At 47.7% G+C, this 20,119-nt stretch overlaps 1 protein-coding gene across 1 annotated transcript in view; it reads left to right on the top strand.

Moving 5' to 3' along the window:
* Window positions 1-19,729, top strand: part of ADAT1 (adenosine deaminase tRNA specific 1) — a 31,686-nt gene extending 11,957 nt beyond the window's left edge. The window contains 7 exon segments of the mRNA XM_089667134.1: window positions 3,676-3,803; window positions 4,337-4,365; window positions 4,367-4,848; window positions 4,924-5,063; window positions 7,577-7,676; window positions 9,645-9,731; window positions 19,377-19,729. Coding sequence (XP_089523260.1) covers window positions 3,676-3,803; window positions 4,337-4,365; window positions 4,367-4,848; window positions 4,924-5,063; window positions 7,577-7,676; window positions 9,645-9,731; window positions 19,377-19,509 — 1,099 coding nt within the window. The 3' untranslated portion in view covers window positions 19,510-19,729.
* The last annotated feature ends 390 nt before the right edge of the window (window positions 19,730-20,119 follow it).

The following is a 20,119-nucleotide window of genomic DNA, read 5'->3' as shown; positions in this document are numbered from 1 at the left end:
GAAGTGATGTCACTTCCGGTTTCAGATGCACCCTTTCCTGGCCAGTACAGCCAGAGGACACGCTCTGCGCTCGGTTAGATGCTGTGAAGGGCAGGGGAGACATTGAGGGTCTAGTAGACCCCTAATGTCTCCATAAAGAGTACCTGTCACCTGCCCAATGTTATCACATGGGGAATTCTATTCTGTACATTCCTGTAATTTGTCGCTCGGCGGCCAGAATGCTATGTCCTGCATTAGTGACAGTAAAGTAGCTGTATTATGGGAAATGGCTCTTGATCATTGGAGCCGCAGGTAGTTTTACTTTGTTCCACGGCTGGCTTGAAAGTGCGGCAGCTCCATATTGCCGACCCTTTCACAGAGCCAACAGCGCAGTCCCCCCCCTCCCGACGGCGCACCCCCCTCCCATGGTTCCCAGGCTCTCCCGCTCTCACCAAAGCCCGGGAACCCGCTGGCTAGGGGAGGGAGAGCGCTGTGAGACTGAGGCGAATCCATGCTGCGATCTCACATGCAAACAGCGTAACCGGAAGTGATGTCACTTCCGGTTTCAGATGCACCCTTTCCTGGCCAGTACAGCCAGAGGACACATATAACCAAGTCGATCTGCGTTCGGTTAGATGGTGTGAAGGGCAGCGGAGACATTGAGGGTCTAGTAGACCCCTAATGTTTCCATAAAGAGTACCTGTCACCTACCCGAGCGCATTTATCACGTGAGGGGTTTATTAACCGCTTGTGATAGCAATCAAGTAAAAATAAAGAAAAAAAGTTAAAAAAAAATAAAATTATAATAAAAAAAATAAAAAAAAAAAATTTGCCATATCCTGCGTTGCCCCACACACCTGTGCAAACGCAAGTCCAGGGTGTGCACCTGTAATGTAAACCGCGGACGCACCACACGTGTGACATATCGCCGTAAAAACGATCATTCTAACACAAGAACTTTAACACCTCCCCTCTCGAGGATTCTACAGGGCCTCTGCTTTCAGAAAATATATCATGTTCTTGGGGGGGGGGGGGGGGGCTTAAGTAATTTTAAGGCCAAAAGTGAAGATTCTGACACCTGTGCAAAAAAAAATAAAAAAATTGCACTGGAGCCGCAGGAGGGGGCGGGGCAAGGGGTGTCATTCTTGCTTAGGCAAGGATTAAGGAAGTGGAAACAGGTACTGCTAAAAATCCGTACTCACCGCCCCCCCCCCCCCCAAAGAAAAAAAAAACAGTTACAGACTGGGGGATGGGAGCGAACCTGTGGGACTTCACTTTTTGAGTGAAGTTCCGTTTTAAATGAATAAAAGCTGATTATTGTCAGCACCCCTGTCAGTGGTTAATGGTTTGCCCCATACCTGTAACTGGAACATTTGCAAAAGAGATTGTACTGTTGAAAACGGCAGACTTACTGGCTGGATCACTGGATGAAAGTAAAGTAAGTCTCAAAAGAAAACTAATGCAGCCATGACATCTCAGAATCGGTAGGCTGTGATATTGTTAGATGTTTGATTTTGGGTTTAGTATCGCTTTATAGTTGATTCCTTTTTATTTAGTCACTGTTTGGGTTATATTTATAAAGGTAATACCCTCCGATCACCAGCAGGTGGCAGAACGCTACAACAGCAGAAATCGTACAACCGCATGGTGCGGGGAAGTGGAGGCTAAGCACACAGAAAACACTAGTTAAAGGGTAACTCCACTTCCGTGGGGAGAAAAATAGCAAATTAAAAAATATATGGCGTGTACAATTTCTACAATCATAACTGTCATTAAAAACAACCTCAATTTTCAGCTGCTGTAATTTAAAAAAAAAAATGCAACATGGCAACAAGGCGGCGTGCACACACGTGGTGTGGAGAACCCCCCTGTAAATGTAATTTCCTGCTTGTGTGATTGGCTCACTGATTTCCCCAGAAGTCTGCACTAAGATACAAGTCAGATTTGGGCATCTCCTGCAACAAAAATGTAATTTTGGTCAGATACTCCCAAAAGGAAATCACGTCTAAAGGGATGCAGACCCTGCCGCTTTCCTCATTAGAGCCCTGCAGGCGCAGCAGCTGATTGATCATTATAAAGTCGCTCCCATTCACAGTCACTCTACACAGGACACAGAGAAACAAACAGAGATTTCTCCAGAGTAACAAAAGGGAGGAATCTGCTACAAAGTTTAAAATCCCTGCGATGTCCCTGGGGGGGGACGTGGGATGCGATCCCTGGCAGGAGGATACGGGATGCGATCCCTGGCAGGGGGACACGGGATGCGATCCCTGGCAGGAGGATACGGGATGCGATCCCTGGCAGGGGGGACACGGGATGCGATCCCTGGCAGGGGGACACGGGATGCGATCCCTGGCGGGGGACACGGGATGCGATCCCTGGCGGGGGACACGGGATGCGATCCCTGGCGGGGGACACGGGATGCGATCCCTGGCGGGGGACACGGGATGCGATCCCTGGCGGGGGACACGGGATGCGATCCCTGGCGGGGGACACGGGATGCGATCCCCGGTAGGGAGAGTAGAATGCGATCCCCGGTAGGGGGACGCGGGATGCGATCCCCGGCAGGGGGACGCGGGATGCGATCCCCGGCAGGGGGACGCGGGATGCGATCCCCGGCAGGGGGACGCGGGATGCGATCCCCGGCAGGGGGACGCGGGATGCGATCCCCGGCAGGGGGACGCGGGATGCGATCCCCGGCAGGGGGACGCGGGATGCGATCCCCGGCAGAGGGTCTCCGGTAGGGGGACAAGGGATGCGATCCCCGGCAGGGGGACACGGGATGCGATCCCCGGCAGAGGGTCTCCGGTAGGGGGACAAGGGATGCGATCCCTGGTAGAGGGAGCGTAGAATGTGATCCCTGGTAGGAGGACACGGGATGCGATCCCTGATAGGGTGACACGGGATGCGATCCTCGGTAGGGGGACGCGGGATACGATCCCCGGTAGGGGGACGCGGGATACGATCCCCGATAGGGTGACACGGGATGCGATCCACGATAGGGGGACACGGGATGCGATCCACGATAGGGGGACACGGGATGCGATCCACGATAGGGGGACACGGGATGCGATCCCTGGTAGGGGGACGCGGGATGCGATCCCCGGCAGGGGGGACGCGGGATGCGATCCCCGGCAGGGGGGACGCGGGATGCGATCCCCGGCAGGGTGACACGGGATGCGATCCCCGGTAGGGTGACACGGGATGCGATCCCCGGTAGGGGGGACACGGGATGCGATCCCCGGTAGGAGTGTCTAGCAACCTGCAAGGTAACAATGTATCTGATTTCAGGCCCTGTAATGAATGAGCCCTACATGCTCTGTTGGTAATCTGCAATATAATAAACGTTTTCTTTTGGGTTAATCCGGCTTTAGCCGCTTAGAGTCGCTTTACATGAAGGTTTTGGTGTTCGGAGTTGAGCTTCAGATGCCACCTTCCCCGGGTTGTCTTACGATGGAAATGTTTCAGATGAGGAATGTTTTATAAATCTTGTGTGATGTTTATTGGTCCCCAACGCTGCCGGCGTGGGCTTTTGCCCGACATCAGTAAGTCATGTGATCACCCAGAGCGCTCAGCCGCTCACTCCCCCTGCAGGCGCCATTCTTGGCTGTAAGAACTCTTCAACTGGCAGCTAAAAGGTTTGTTTTATACGCCAGGAGAATGAACTGACCGGATTCTCATCCTCTCTCGGGCCAGGTACCTCCTCCATCAGCTTGCCCTGGCATTGGAGAGTCAAGACAGCGTCCTCGTTCCTGGAAGTGAGAGCCGAAAGTGGACCATGAGAGCCGGGGTCTCCTTTGTGTTCTTCACCAGCCACACACCTTGTACGTGTCTCACGGGAGGTCTCCCAGTATGGCCGCCGTTCACAAATACAGCTTTTATTTACTTAAAGGGAATGCATACCTTTTATTTAAAGATCTGCCTGCTAGTAGTTTTCTAAAAGTTGGGTTTAATATGATTTTAAAAGTCAGGTTTTATTTTATTTATTTTTTTGTGTACAGTTTTAATACTTGGTGATCCTGCCATGAAGCTCCTCATTCAGTTACTTCCTGTTATAGGGTGACAACTCTCTCTCCCTGATTACCAATTGTGGTCCTGTGTTGTCACACTGGCCTTTGACAGACTATGAATGGCCGTTTCAATGCTCATCTTGTATTCTCGGGTCATTGTTGTCCCCATCAGGAAGCCCCAACCACTGCATGTAGGCATGAAGTGGCTGCAGAGAGTCCGCAGGAGATCAGCCTCACTGAGACACAACAAAGAAAAAGTTGTTTGAGGGATCTGATAGGTCAGCTATGGGCTCCAAGATCCCATTACAATTTCTCCATATTTGATATGTTAACCCTTTTCTTCCCAGGTGGTGATGCATCCATCATCCCCATGAGTCCCCCCAGAAGACCAGCTCTGCCCCACTTCCATTGTTTCACAGAAGACATCACCGGTCATCAACTCTTTGAATTCGGGGTGTAAGAGGAAGATGGTGGACTGTGATCCTTCCTGGGGCACCAAGAGAGTGAAACAAGAAGGAGTGGAGAGTAGAGATGAGTCACGTGACCAGGAAGAAGGTCACAATGCACCTAAAGCGTCGGATATCTACAGGACAGGAGCCAAGTGTGTGCCTGGGGAAGCCCAGGATAGTCGCAACCCCGGGGTGGACTATCACACTGTGGGGGTGCTCCGTGTCAAGCCAGGCCGAGGCGATCCCACTCTGTCCATGTCCTGCAGCGATAAGATGGCCCGATGGAACGTGCTCGGCTGCCAGGGGGCGCTACTTATGCATTTTCTGCAACAGCCCATCTACTTTGCATCGCTTGTGGTTGGAAAGTGTCCACTCAGCTTGGAGGCAATGGAGAGGGCTCTGCACGGCAGGTATTTGTATGATGTATGTGTGCTTTGCTGTGGGTAACCAATGGCCTAGAGCGTGACATCTCTTCTCACCGGCAGGTGCGCAAAAGTGATGGCTCTCCCAGAAGGATTTACAGCGCATGCATTGGAGATCAGGCAATCACATGTACAGTTCCACCATGGGAGGGAGGCGCTGAGAAACGGAGACCACTCAAAAAAACTGGTTCCTTGTGGGGCAGGTGAGCCGTACTGGGCCTCAGTTATTTATTTCCAGGACCTAACGTATATGTATACAGTCATGGCGAAAAATCTTGTCGTCCCCCCAGACTGGACAAAATTATTGGTACCCTCCATGTAATATTTGGTAGCACACCCCTTGGAAAAAATAACTGAAACCAATGGCTTCCTGGAACCATCAATGAGTTTCTTCCACCTCTCTGGAATTTTGGATCGCTCTTCTTCCTCCAACTGCTCCAGGTCTCTCAGATTGGAAGGGTTCCTTTTCCCAACTGCTGGTCTGAGATCTCTCCACAGGAGCTCTATGGGATGGAGATCTGGACTCATTGCTGGCCAGTTCAATCCTCTCCAGCGCTTTGTCTGAAACCATTTCTGGGGGCTTTTTGATGTGTGCTTTGGGTCATTGCCCTGCTGGAAGACCCATGACCTCTGACAGAGACCCAGCTTTCTGACACCGGACCCTACATTGCACCCCAGAATTCTTTAGTAGATTCTTCAGATTTCATAATGCCATGCACACAGTCAAGACATCCAGTGCCTGAAGCAGCAAAACAACCCCAAAACATCAGTGACCCCCTACCATGTGTGACTGGAGGGACTGTGACCCCCCACCATGTGTGACTGGAGGGAATGGATTCTTTTCTTTTTTTATTTCTTTTTCTGAAATCATTAGAATGATGGGCTTTACCAAAATGCTGCCATTTTATTCCGTATGTCCACAGAACATTTTCCCAGAAGGATTTTGGCTTTCTCAGGTAAGTTTTGGCAAACTCCAATCTGGCTTCCAATATGTTTCTGTGTCAACAGTGGGGACCTCCTGGGTCCTGAGATCTCTCCACAGGAGCTCTATGGGATGGAGATCTGGACTCATTGCTGGCCAGTTCAGTCCTCTCCAGCACTTTGTCTGAAAACATTTCTGGTGGCTTGCTGACGTGTGCTTTGGGTCAATCTGAGAGACTCATTAATGGTTACAGGAAGCCATTGATTTCAGTTATTTTTTACAAGGGGTGTGCTACCAAATATTACATTGGAGGGTGCCAATAATTTTGTCCGGTCCATTTTGGGGGTTTTGTATGAAATGTGTCAGATTTGGCTTTTTGTTTCTCCACTTTTTTTTGTGTCACCAATACAAACAACAGAAATAAACACAAGACATTTGTCATTGCAACTATTTTCTGGGTTAAGTGGTGCGTTATCTGACAGAAATGCCGGGGATGTGCTTCAGCTGAACGCAATGTAACCCGTCCCAGGACCAAAACGATTGGACGGCTGATGCATTTCGGGGGACAAATCCCCTTCCTCAGAGCTATACCAGCCTAGTGATAGGTGGCCATTTAAATGGTCTTGGACATGGGGGTCATCCTCCAAAAACAAGTACAACCCAGCAACTCAAGAATGGCCTAAGACTCAAAATCTGTCTATGACTCCATCCATCCATCCATCCATAAATCCATCCATCTATCTCTCTCTATCTAAAAAAAGTAATAAAATATGTCTCTAGTTGTGTTTATACGTATATATCATAGAATGTTCCCCACTGCACCGCTACTAAATGGTACCGTATATAATAAATATGCCAAAATGTCAAACCTCGACTGGACTGCTCCCCATTCTGAAGGACTGTTCCCCTTTCTGAAGGACTGTTCCCCTTTCTGAAGGACTGTTCCCCTTTCTGAAGGACTGTTCCCCTTTCTGAAAAGCTGCTCCCCGTTCTGAAAAGCTGCTCCCCGTTCTGAAAAGCTGCTCCCCGTTCTGAAGGACTGCTCCCCATTCTGAAAGGCTGCTCCCCGTTCTGAAGGACTGCTCTCCATTCTGAAAGACTGCTCCCCGTTCCGAAAAGCTGCTCCTCGTTCTGAAAGACTGCTCCCCATTCTGAAAGGCTGCTCCCCATTCTGAAGGACTGCTCCCCGTTCTGAAGGACTGCTCTCCATTCCGAAAAGCTGCTCTCCGTTCTGAAAGGCTGCTCTCCATTTAGATCAAAGTAGCTGGAACGCATGTCATATTTTCCCGAGATGGGAATGGAGGACGGGAGAACCAGAAGCGCGTCACTGGAGGGGTGGGGCGGCACCACCAAGCCGCCCAGAAGCGTGCCCTTGGTGGGGCAAAGCCCCCGCTGCAGTGTTTGCTAAGTGACCTTCTATCAGGCATTGCCTGTGGGCCCGGGTGTGTGTGTGTGTGGGGAGGGGGGGGGGGGGTAGCTATACAAATTACTGGCTTTGAGAATATCCATATTTAGGAGGGCTCCAGGCAATGCTTTTTCTGATCTGACCCGTCATCAGCTGCCTGTAGAACTCGCCCTTTGATGGGTTCATGACGACCCAGAGCCCCCCGGACTGTAGCAGGTCGTTCAGGAATATGAGTCTTAGCGGCAGGTGACCTCAGAACCTCACATATTTGATTGGGTTGAATTTTGTCAATCAGTTGTTATTATCCTTGCTGTTGGACACTGTCTGTGGGTACTTGTGTTGGGGATTTTTGCACTGTTACTCCTAATACTTGTATGCCTCGTCCACAGCCATCAGCTGGAGTGCAGTTCCACAACAGCCTCTGGATGTCACTGCTAACGGATACAGACAGGGAACAACGAAGAAAGCCATTGGAACCCCGCAGTCCAGGTACAATAAGGGAACGGGAAACATAAACAGGAACACTTTATTGGGGAAAAAAAAACTTTTTTCTTTTCACTTGTCAGGTTGATTTAATTGATATCATTTGAAGATCCAAGTTCATCCCTTTTTGTTTTGCAGATGAATAAACAGACTGATACAAAAGTAACAATATGTTGCATTGTTTGTATTTTTGCTACAGCTGCTGAAACCTTCTCTGAGTATACAGTAATGACGGCTTTAATTAATTCCAACCAACAATTACTGTATGCTGAGATGGGGGGTCCCATTGCACCATAAGCAGCGTAGACAGACTGGATGTGCTACACATGCCCTGTGTACAACGAAGCTGGCTCTTTTTTTTTGGGGGGGGGGGCGGCGTGTGTAGCACGCCCAAAGTCCTCAACTAGTTAATCAAAGAACGACTTTACAGCCTTACACTTTTTTTTCAGACAAGGATAATTGATATCATTTGCAGATCTAAGTTCTTCCCTTTTTGATTTGCAGATGAATGAACAGAATGATACAAAAGTAACAATATGTTGCATTGTTTGTATATTTGCTACAGCTGCTGAAACGTTCTCTGAGTATGCAGTAATGCCGGCTTTAATTAATCCCAACCAACAATTACTGTATGCTGAGATGGGGTGTCCCATTGCACCATAAGCAGGTTAGACAGACTGGATATGCTACACATGCCCTGTGTACAATGACGATGGCTCTTTTTTGGACATGTGTGGCACGCCCCAAAGTCTGCAACTAGTAAAACAAAGACCAACTTTACATCCTTACACTTTTATTCAGACAAAGATAATTGATATAATTTCTTCCCTTTTGATTTGCAGATGAATAAACAGATTGATACAAAAGTAACAATATGTTGCATTGTTAGTATACTTGCAAAGGCTCGGGAACCCTTTGCAGGTGTTATGGCTTAATGAGCTGATTAGAGTGGGAGACTTTGAGCCGAGATTATTCCACCTTTTCCCAATATTCTCATTTTCTGAGATTGTGGATTTGGGGTTTTCATGAGCTGTAAGCCATAATCATCACAATGATGACAAATCACGGCTTGAACTATCTTGCTTTGCATGGAATGAGTCTCATATATTAGTTTCACCTTTTAAGTTGCTGCCCTGAAATCAATGAACTTTTGCACCAGATTCTCATTTTTCGAGTTTCACCTGTATAGCGCAAAAAATAAACGAAATTTCATTTTTTAAATTTTTTTTTACTAGACATGTTTTATAGCAAAAAAAACAAAAATAGTTTTTTTCTCAAAATTGTCGCTTTTTTTTTTTTATATAGCGCAAAAAAGAAAAACCGCCCAGGCGATCAAATACCACAGAAAGAAAGCTCTATTCGTGGGAAAAAAGGACGTAAATTTCATTTGGGAGCAGCGTTGCATGACCGCGCAATTGTCAGTTAAAGTATCGCAGCGCCGTAATGCAAAAAATGGCCTGGACAGGAGGGGGGGGGGGGGGAATCCTCTGGAGGGTGAGGGGTTAACCTACCAGCATGTTTTTTAGAGGAAACCCACGCACAGGCACAGGGGGAACATGTAAACTCTAGGCAGGTGGTGCTGTGGTTAGGATTCGATCCGACAACCCGAGTTCTGCCGGGTGGAAGTACCTCTGTAGAAGGTTACAAGGTCAATCAGATGAGAAAATCTTTTCTGACCATTCTAAATGAATCTGTACAAAGCCCAGGGGCGGACTGACCATTTGGAAACTCGGGCACTGCCCGAGGGCTCGGGGTCAGTAGAGGGCCCCATGAGATGCCCCTGGTACCTTTTTCATAGGCTTTTTTGAGTTTGGGCAAGGACACAGGGGCCCCATGATCCCCTATTGCCCGGGGGCCCCATGAGTTGTCAGTCCGCCCCTGACAAAGCCGGTATGGTTTCTATGTATTAATGGCCTGCTCTGGTGTCACTGAGGATCGTTTGCCATTCATTCTGTTGTCTCTTTGTTTTCGCAGGTCTCGGATCTGTAAAGTCGAGTTATTTCACATATTCCGCGTTCTAGTGGAAGGTCTGTCCGAGGATCGGCTTCCAGAGTCACTCAGGTGAGACATTCCGAATTCCTGACATTCCTCTCTATGGTTGTATCTTCATGAGTGGAGACCCTCGCAGACCTTGAAGCACAACCAATACGTCCAGGCCGGCTGGTTTCTGTGGTTGAATGAAAATCGGGCAAAAAATTGCGTACCCACGATGAGAAAATTGGACGTAAAATACCACCTTGGGAGCGATCGCCCGATAATCTGACCATTGGATCACTGCGAGAGCCGATTACAAGCGATCATGTGACCATATTATCATTATTATTATACAGGATTTATGGCGCCAACAGTTTGCTCAGCACTTTACAATATAACGGGAGACAATACAGCAACAATACAGATCAATACAAGAGGGATAGGAGGACCCTGATCCTGGGAGCTTACAGTCTAAGAGGGAGGGGCTAGTGGTACAAAAGGTAATAACTGTGGGGGATGGACTGGTAGGAGGAGTAGAAGATTCCAGTATTAGCTGAGGGCAGGATAGGCTTCCCTGAAGAGATCGGTTTTCAGAGATTGCCTAAAAGTGAGCAGAGTAGGCGATAGTCTGATAAATTGGGGTAGAGAGTTACAGAGGATGGGGGAAGCTCTGGAGAAGTCCTGGAGACAAGCATGGGAGGAGGAGACAAGGGAGCTAGAGAGCAGGAGGTTGTGCGAGGAGCGGAGAGTACGGTTTGGGTGATATTTGGAGACAAGATCAGAGATGTAATTTGGGGCGGAGTTATAAATGGCTTTATATGTTATTGTTAATGTTTTGAATTTTATCCGTTAGGCAATGGGAAGCCAGTGGAGGGATTGGCAGAGAGGGATGGAGGACACTAAGTGGAGGCCAGTGGAGGGATTGGCAGAGAGGGGTGGAGGACAGTGAATGGAGGCCAGTGGAGGGATTGGCAGAGGGGGGTGGAGGACACTGAGTGGAGGTCAGCGGAGGGATTGGCAGAGGGGGGTGGAGGACACTGAGTGGAGGCCAGAGGAGAGATTGTCAGAAAGGGGTGGAGGACACTGAGTGGAGGTCAGTGGAGGGATTGGCAGAGAGGGGTGGAGGACACTGAGTGGAGGCCAGTGGAGGGATTGTCAGATACAGAACGGTTAGTAAGGTGGATGAGTCTGGCAGCAACATTCATGACAATATCTGAAGGCTCCAGCAGGAAAATTATTCTGATATGGTAACAGAACTAACGATTTTCGTTTAATTACTACAATATTTGTCCATAAAAAAATCGACTGACCAAGATGGCGTATGCCCAGGAACAAAAGAATACATTACATTACAATACAGTACATTAGACCAGCGGTCTCCAAACTGCGGCCCGGGGGCTGGATGTTATCTGGCCCTTGGGGAATTATTCCCCCCACCATCAGTAACAGTGGGGCATAGTTCCCGCTACTGACACCAATGATGGGGCACTATTCCTCCCACTGATACCAATGATGGGGCACTATTCCTCCCACTGACACCAACATTGGGGGACTATTCCTCCCACTGACACCAACATTGGGGGACTATTCCTCCCACTGACACCAATGATGGGGCACTATTCCTCCCACTGACACCAATGATGGGGCACTATTCCTCCCACTGACACCAATGATGGGGCACTATTCCTCCCACTGACACCAATGATGGGGCACTATTCCTCCCACTGACACCAATGATGGGGCACTATTCCTCCCACTGACACCAATGATGGGGCATTATTCCTCCCACTGACACCAATGATGGGGCACTATTCCTCCCACTGACACCAATAATGGGGCACTATTCCTCCCACTGATACCAATGATGGGGCACTATTCCTCCCACTGATACCAATGATGGGGCACTATTCCTCCCACTGATACCAATGATGGGGCAATATATCTCCCGTTAATACAATGATGGGGTATTTTTACTCCCACTGACTCTAGGACATTTTCCCTCACTGCCCACAGTCCGGCCCCCCTAAAGTCTGAAGGACAGTAAACTGACCCTTCGTTTATAAAGTTTGGAGCCCCCCGCATTAGATCATCGCGGGAAGTTGTTTTCTTTCTTACGAGAATTTTTTAAACTTTAGTAACGTCTTCATTTCCGATTATGGAGACTAACATGCCAAAAAAACAAACAAACCGGCCGATCGTTCATCCGATGATGTCATGGTGTGGGCGGGGCATTAGGTTTTTCTTCGGAGAGAACGATGGCGAGGTTCAGTAGATTCACATTTAGAGATTTCTGGACCGCGAAGCTGATGATCGGAATCTGGTGCTCACCGTAGGATCCGATGTCTGGGAGTCTGCTGGGAGCCACAACCTTCCTCTGTTATATATGACCAAAGAACGGGTATTAATGTGTTTTTTTTTGCTGAAATTTTGTTCTTGATGAGCCGGCACACAAATATTGGTGGTTGTAAAGTCTGAATGCATTCTTTGACTGAAGGTAAAAAATCCTGTGAGCAGGTCCCCCCCCCCCCCCCCCAATACTCCCCCCCAATACTCCCGATCCAGCGCTGTGCCTCGGCTCTCCCTCATTGTAGCCATTGGTTGCTGCTACTGTCAATCATAGCCAGTGAGCCAATGAGGAGAGAGTGGGGGTGGGCACTCGGCAGGAGGGGAGGGGCCTGGAGCTCCAGCAGGGGACCCGCAAAGGGGAGGATCAGGACTGCTCTTTCCAAAACCATTGCACAGGTAAGTACGGTTTTTTTTTGCAATTTACTATCATTTGAAAAAAAAATTACATTACCTCCATTTTATTCTCCAGGGTCTGTACTTTCAGAAAATCTACAATGTTTGGAGGTTTTATTTAATCTTCAGGCCTAAAATTATTTATTTTTTTTAACCACCTCCCGTCCGGCCGTATATAAATGGCCGGACTGTGGCAGTGCAGGGGTGGGTGGCCTCCCCGCCCCCTGCTTGTGCACGCTCCCTGGGAGCATGCAGCACCGCAATCCGGTGCCCGCTGTGTCCTCCGGACACAGTGGAATACCGATCATTGTATGGGACCTCTGTGTGAGCTCCTGACCATGTGATCATTGATTGGCCAATCAGTGATCACATGCAGAGTAGTAAGCAAGATGTCACTTCTGACATCATTGCTTACTACATGTAAAATTTGTGAATGATCACAGAGGTCACATGGTACAGGGCTATTCACAACAGCCTTGTACCATGTGACAAGCTGTGACCAATCACAGCTCACACAGTATTTCTCAATGGTTGCATGAATGCTGCCAGAGAGAAGGAGAAATGATTGCTTTTCAGCCTTTATGGGTGTAAAAGCAATCGGCGTAAAAAAAAAATCTTCATCACCCCCCACAAGTAATACAGTGTCACCATGGTGATACTGAACTGCTAGGGTGACAGTATGTAAAAAAAAAACATAAAATAAAAATGTTTAAAAATGATAATTTTTGGTTATAAACTAATTTGGGTTTTTTTTTTTTTACTAAAAATATAGCTGAATACATTTTGGCCAAGATTCATGAAGAAAGATTATTTATTTGCAAAATTTTATAAGAGAAACACTTTTTTTCAAAATTTTTGGACATTTACATAGCAAAAAAACTAAAAATCCCAGCGGTGAATAAATACCACCAAAATAAAGTTTTATCTGTCTTAAAAAAATGCAAAAAAATTCATCTGGGTACAGTGTTGCATGACCGCGCAATTGTCATTCAAAGTGTGATAGCGCTGAAAGCTGAAAATTGGCCTGGGCAGGAGGGGGGAAAGTGTCCAGACTGGAAGGGGGGGGAAAGTGTCCGGACTGGAAGGGGGGGAAAGTGTCCGGACTGGAAGGGGGGAAAAGTGTCCGGACTGGAAGGGGGGAAAAGTGTCCGGACTGGAAGGGGGGAAAAGTGTCCGGACTGGAAGGGGGGAAAAGTGTCCGGACTGGAAGGGGGGGAAAGCGTCCGGACTGGAAGCGGTTAAATGTGTAAAAAAAGAGAAAAAAAGAAAATTGACTTTGGGGTTGAAAGGGTTAATGTCGGGGTACAAGTTGCAGGTTGCATTGATTTGCCTTTCTGTCCTCCTGCACCTCCTCATTGATGGCCGGGTCTTCCTTACAGAGGCCCTTTCTGTACACAGACAGTAAATCCTACAGATGTGGTCACTCTGCTCAGGAGACGCAGATTACTGATGGGGAGTCGCCAGCTGCGCCTCTCTTGTTCTCCAGCCAATCATGCGGTTTCACTGTCCAGTCCCAATCTCGGAGGGTGCAGCAGCTTGGCCGCAGTTCCGTGGTTCCGTGGGCGGATCATAAAGATGTTTTCCTTCTTTGTTTTGCTGGAATAGGAACTGAGAATATAAAGGGGCCGGGAGCATTCAATTGGCTCCCAAATCACCGCAGGCCTCATGTAACTTGTCCTTATGTCAGCTGCTGGCAGGAATCGCTCCTGGAGAGCATCTGTTGGATCCGCCTAACATGAGTTCTGCCTGATACGGGGACACGCGATGATGATGATACGAGACGAATCCAGCACTGGTTCATTTGGGGCCCCTTTGGTAACGTGTGGGCAGCGCAGATGATATGCGTTACTGCATTGGGGTACCGCTCATTTTGCACGGCACCCCAACACATCAAGGCAACGCGTGTCACGGTACTGATCCTTTGTACCGCCGCGCCCTGGAAGGGGTGTGCTTCGTCACTCGGTGTAAAAAAAATATTCACAAATCACTGGCTCTGCTCAGCGAGGGCCGCCGCCTGGAGGAGACCGGAGTACGAGATACTAATAATCGATTGAGTGGAGGTCCTTTTGGGCTGCTGGCTGATTTTCAAGTTCAAGATTTCATATCGTTCTTTATTAACCCCCCTGGCGGTATTCCTGAGTGTAGCTCGGGGTAAAGTTTCAGCACCACAAGCGGTGACCCCCCCGAGCTACACCCAGGAATACACTGCATCGCTGCTCCAGGATCCCTCCTTCACTTAACTTGTCCTGCGCTCCCGCGATGTCCCCCCTGAAGTGTCCCCGGTAATGTCCTCCGGCCGATGCCGGCATCTGTCTTCCGGGTTCCGTTCCCTGCGACGTCGGGACGTACGGGGGGCGGAACTGGCGGGAAATTTGAAAATGTCAAAAACTGCCATTCACTAAAATCACATAGTATAACATTCCTGTATCAAACCATTTCACATACATTTTGTCCCGAGTGCTTTGTCAGGCGCCCTGCCTGCATTTTTACTGTTCTTTCTGCCTGGAAACTGAGAAACGTCCATGGCGTCCAAAAAGGTGTTCCAATCCCCTCCAATCATGTGATTCAGGTGTTCCAATCCCCTCCAATCATGTGATTCAGGTGTTCCAATCCCCTCCAATCATGTGATTCAGGTGTTCCAATCATGTGATTCAGGTGTTCCAATCCCCTCCAATCATGTGATTCAGGTGTTCCAATCCCCTCCAATCATGTGATTCAGGTGTTCCAATCTCCTCCAATCATGTGATTCAGGTGTTCCAATCCCCTCCCAATCATGTGATTCAGGTGTTCCAATCCCCTCCATGGACACAGGTGTATACAATCCATCCCCTAGGCATGCAGACTGCTTCTACAAACATTGGTGAAAGAATGGGTCGCTCTCAGGAGCTCAGTGACTCCAAGCGTGGTCCCGTGATAGGTGGCCACCTGGGCAATAAGTCCATCCGTGACATTTCCTGGCTGCTATGAGGTATTTTTTAAACTTTGGCATGGGGTCCCCCCCTCATAATCCATGCCAGACCTGAAAAGGTTTTTACGCCGGTTCTTCTTTTGATTACATTCTGCTGTGAGAAGATGAGTCTTGGTTGTTAAGGAGGTGGTGGCAGCTGCCAGCTCCTTAGCAAGCACCTATTCCCTGGTTAAGGACGCTGACAGCTGCTGGCTCCTTAACAACCAGCTGTTCTCTGGTTGTTAAGGACAACAGTGACTGCCATCTCCTTAGCAACCAGCTATTTCATGGTTGTTAAGGACGCCAGCAGGGGCTGGCATTAAAATAACATGTTTTCATTACTAAAATACCGCATCACTTGCAAATTGCAAAAAATTTTTTTTTTTTTTTGGCGTGTGGTACCCCTCAAAATGCATGTCAGACCTGAAGGTGTTTTTATGCCGGTTCTTCTTTTGATCACATTCTGCTGTCAGCGGGGGAATCCCACTGGCAGCAGGTGAGTCATGGTTCTTAATGATGCTGGGTTGATGCGGCTGCTGGCTCCCTAGAAACTAGCTATTCTCTGGTTGTTAAGGAGGCCAGCAGCTGCCAGCTCCTTAGCAACCAGTTATTTCTTGATTGTTCAGGACACCCGCAGGGGCTGGCATTAAAATAACACATTTTCAGTACTAAAATGCACCCTTGCTTCAATAAATAGCGCATGCGGTATTGAAATATTGTTTTTTATTGAATTGTGAAATAAATTTCGAGGTATTTTACTGCCGATCTTAATACTTCTTCGTGAATTGAGCGCATTGTCTGACGTGTACTTCATGTCCGATCTGTGCATCATCCAGCAGAAACAACCGCAGCACTTTTCTTTCTGTGCTGGGACTTCCTGTAGGAAAGACCAGTCAGTGCTGTGCTCTCTCCTTGTGCAGGGTGACTGGTCTCAGCCCCGCCCCCCTTCTTGCAGTATTCTGCAGGCAGCCTGCAGTGGGCGGAGCTGTTGAGTCCCTCCCATACCTCTGCTCTTAGTGATGATGTCACTGCTACCTTTAGAAAGTAGTATTTGGCTTTGCAAAGGCACCTAAAGGGGGTTTCTATCCTTCTGTGGCTGGAAGCCCCGATGCATTGCTGCGAATACAGACACGGCGGACTTCACGTACGATTGGTTGTATACATCCCCACGGCTCAGGATCCCCCATGTCACAGGATTATCCTGGGCAGCGGAGGGTGGCTGAGCCTCTCTAGGATGGAGCCTTGGGGACTCATAACTGCCACTCCCCAGCTGTTGGCATCGTTAAATAAAAAAAAAACAAAACAGTTGTGTGAAGTCATCGCTGGTGGCACGGCCAGGAAACGCTGAGTCATGTCTGCGGCGGGGCCCCGTGTCACAGAGGACTTTTTATGAATGAACCATCTGCAAGAAGAAGGGTCGGTTTTGGAGCCTGTTGGTGCCGCTAACTCTTCCCACACCCTGCCAGCTGTCAGGGCCCTATTGTGCATTATCAGAGGGGGCCAAATCGGGATTGTACCGTGTAGCTCTGCTTAAAGGGGATGCAAATATGCGAAAAAGGATCGCTCCGGTGAGCATTCCCACATGGAAGAAAAATATATTTTAAATATATCCTTCCTAAATATATTGACGTATATTTGAAATACTACAATGGTGGCCGTATTCAATATAATTCTATATATATGTATGTGTGTGTGTGTGTATATATATATACAGTTGTGTTCAAAATAATAGCAGTGTGTTGAAAAAAAGTGACTAAAGCTGAAAATCCTTCTAATAGCTTTTATTTCCATCCACACAAATGCATTGGGAACACGACACATTCTATTCCAAATCACAACATGAAGAAAAATACATCAAATTTGTGTTGTTCCTCTAAAAAATTTGAAGAAAAGTGAATATTAGACGGTTCAAAAAAATGGCCGTGTTTGTATTCTTCTTTACAAACTCAAACATTCACTATATAAACTGAGAAATGTTTGAAGATTTTGCTTTCCTTTGAATGACTTCATGAATATTTGGTTGTAGTCGCACTGTTTCTGAGAACTGCTGTACATCTGTGTTGCATGGAGTCCCCCAACTTCTGGCCCCTGTGATCAGGTATTCCAGCCCAGGATGATTGGACCACATTCCACAGTTCTTCTCTATTTCTTGGTTTGGCCTCAGAAACTGCATTTTTGATGTCACCCCACAAGTTTTCTATTGGATTAAGATCCGGGGATTGGGCTGGCCACTCCATAACGTCCATCTTGTTGGTCTGGAACCAAGATGTTCCACGTTTACTGGGGTGTTTGGGGTCGTTGTCTTGTTGGAACACCCATTTCAAGGGCATTTCCTCTTCAGCATAAGGCAGCATGACCTCTTCAAGTATTCTGATGTATTCAAACTGATCCATGATCCCTGGTATGCGATAAATAGGCCCAACACCGTAGTATGAGAAACATCCCCATATCATGATGCTTGCACCACCATGCTTCACGGTCTTCACAGTGTACTGTGGCTTGAATTCAGTGTTTGGGGGTCGTCTGACAAACTGTCTCCGCCCACTAGACCCAAAAAGAACAATCTTACTTTCATCAGCCCACAAAATGTTGCGTCATTTCTCTTTAGGCCGGTCAATGTGCTCTTTGGCAGATTGTAACCTCTTCAGCACGTCTTTTTCCCAACAGTGGGACTTTGCGGGGACTTCTTGCAGATAGCTTGGCTTCACATCGGCGTCTTCTAATTGTAACAGTCCTCACAGGGAACGTCACACCTTCTTTCATCTTCCTGGAGCTGATTGTTGGCTGAGTCCTCACAGGGAACGTCACACCTTCTTTCATCTTCCTGGAGCTGATTGTTGGCTGAGTCCACCCCATGTTGGCTATTCTATCCATTCCAATGGTAGTTTTTCGCTTTCTTCCACATCTTTCAGGTTTTGGTTGCCATTTTAAAGCATTTGCCATCATTTTAGCTGAGCAGCCGATCATTTTCTGCACTTCTTTATATGTTTTCCCCTCCAATCAACTTTTTATTCAAGGTACGCTGTTCTTCTGAACAATGTCTGGAACGACCCATTTTCCTCAGAATTTCAGAGAGAAATGCACTGTAACCAGCATGTCCAACATTTGCTGCCTTCCTTCCTTAAATAAGGGCAATCATTGCCACCTGTTTATCAAAGAATGAATGACCTCACTAATAGAACTCCACACGGCTATTATTGTGAACACGCCCCTTTCAATGAGTGATTCAATGACACAGAATCAGCAGCATGCATGTCATGACTGTTGGGTCTCTTGGATTTCTATGACTCTACTACACCTGCTAGGAAATTATTTGCCATGTAAAGATATCATTTCCACCAAAAACAGTGATTGATCCGGTTAGTGATGTCTTACGGCTAGTATTTTGAACACAACTGTATGTGTGTATATGTATGTGTGTATATATACTGCATGTTGAAATGCTTTTTTTTTTATATATTCCAAAATATATGAAAACTATTTTTAAAAATACGTTTAATCTATATTTTTGGAACGCATTTACAAATCTATGTAAAAACATTTGTTAAAATTACTTTAAGCTTGAGCCTTTTTGGAGCTTCAGCCCGTGTTCACATACATGTGGTGCGGTATATCGCATGTAATTCACGCAGGAACCTGTGCAGATCACATGCGATTTGTGTGCGGTGCGATCAGAGTCGTACATTTTGTATGGCTCTAAACGCTCCAAAAACCTTTTTTCTGGTCCGCACTAGAATCAGATCACACGGGGATTCACACCTATGCGATCCGATTCTGCACATCGCACTGCGTTTTGCGGACCGCTTTTGGGGTGTTGTTACCTTTAACATACACACCCGCAGCGGTTCGCATGAACGGGGTGCGATTTGGATGCGGTGAGGAATTCCCACTGAAAACGCTGCAAATTCCACATGGCGTCAGTGTGAACCCGGGCTCAGGCTACAAAACGCTGGAGTGTGAATGCGTCTCAGTGTGCTGCAGCACGAAGGGTAGGATGGCGTGCGTTTTTCAGGAGCGTTACATCCGTGTGTTTTCTTTCTCTGCAGATCTGGGGAACTGAATACATATCGGGATTACAAGGAAGCGGCTGTGTCCTACCAGGAAGCCTGGAAGCAATTACGGGAACGGGCGTTTACCTCCTGGATCCGGACTCCTCGTGATTACCTGAACTTCAGCTGAGCTGTAGCCGCGCTCCGAGTACACCAGACCGGCCCTGTCCTGCCCGCAGCATGGAAATGTTCATCATTCAGACACATCCAGCATTTCTGAGACGTTCAGCATTTCTGAGACAGTCATACGGTTCTACGTGGCACAATGTGTCCTACAACAATGGAATGTTTTTTTACGTTTTGTTTGTTGGAACGGTTTTCAATCACCAAAGATCTGATCATCCAATGCAGATGTGTCCTCACTTGTGATTTATCTGAGGCAGGGGTGTCCAAACTACGGCCCTCCAGGTGTTGAGGAACGGCATGTCCCATGAGGCCTTGCAAGACTCTTGGGTGTCTTGCCTGTGAATGTCAGAGGCATGATGGGACTTGTAGTACTTCAACAGCTGGAGGGCTGTATTTTGGACACCGTGATCTAAGGTTTCAATCCAGCTGCTGAGGAAAGTTAAACCACGAAAATTGGTTTTATACACTCACCGGCCACTTTATTAGGTCCACCTGTTCAATGGCTCGGTAACACAAATTGCTAATCCGCCAATCACACGGCAGCAACTCAATGCATTTAGGCATCTAGACGAGGTGAAGATGACATTCAAACCGAACATCAGAATGGGGAAGAA

The sequence above is a fragment of the Staurois parvus genome, unplaced genomic scaffold (assembly GCF_062004578.1).
Source record: "Staurois parvus isolate SC_StPar_1 unplaced genomic scaffold, SC_StPar_1.0 ptg003050l, whole genome shotgun sequence".
NCBI lineage: Eukaryota > Metazoa > Chordata > Amphibia > Anura > Ranidae > Staurois > Staurois parvus.
This window is presented reverse-complemented; position numbering and strand designations above follow the sequence as displayed.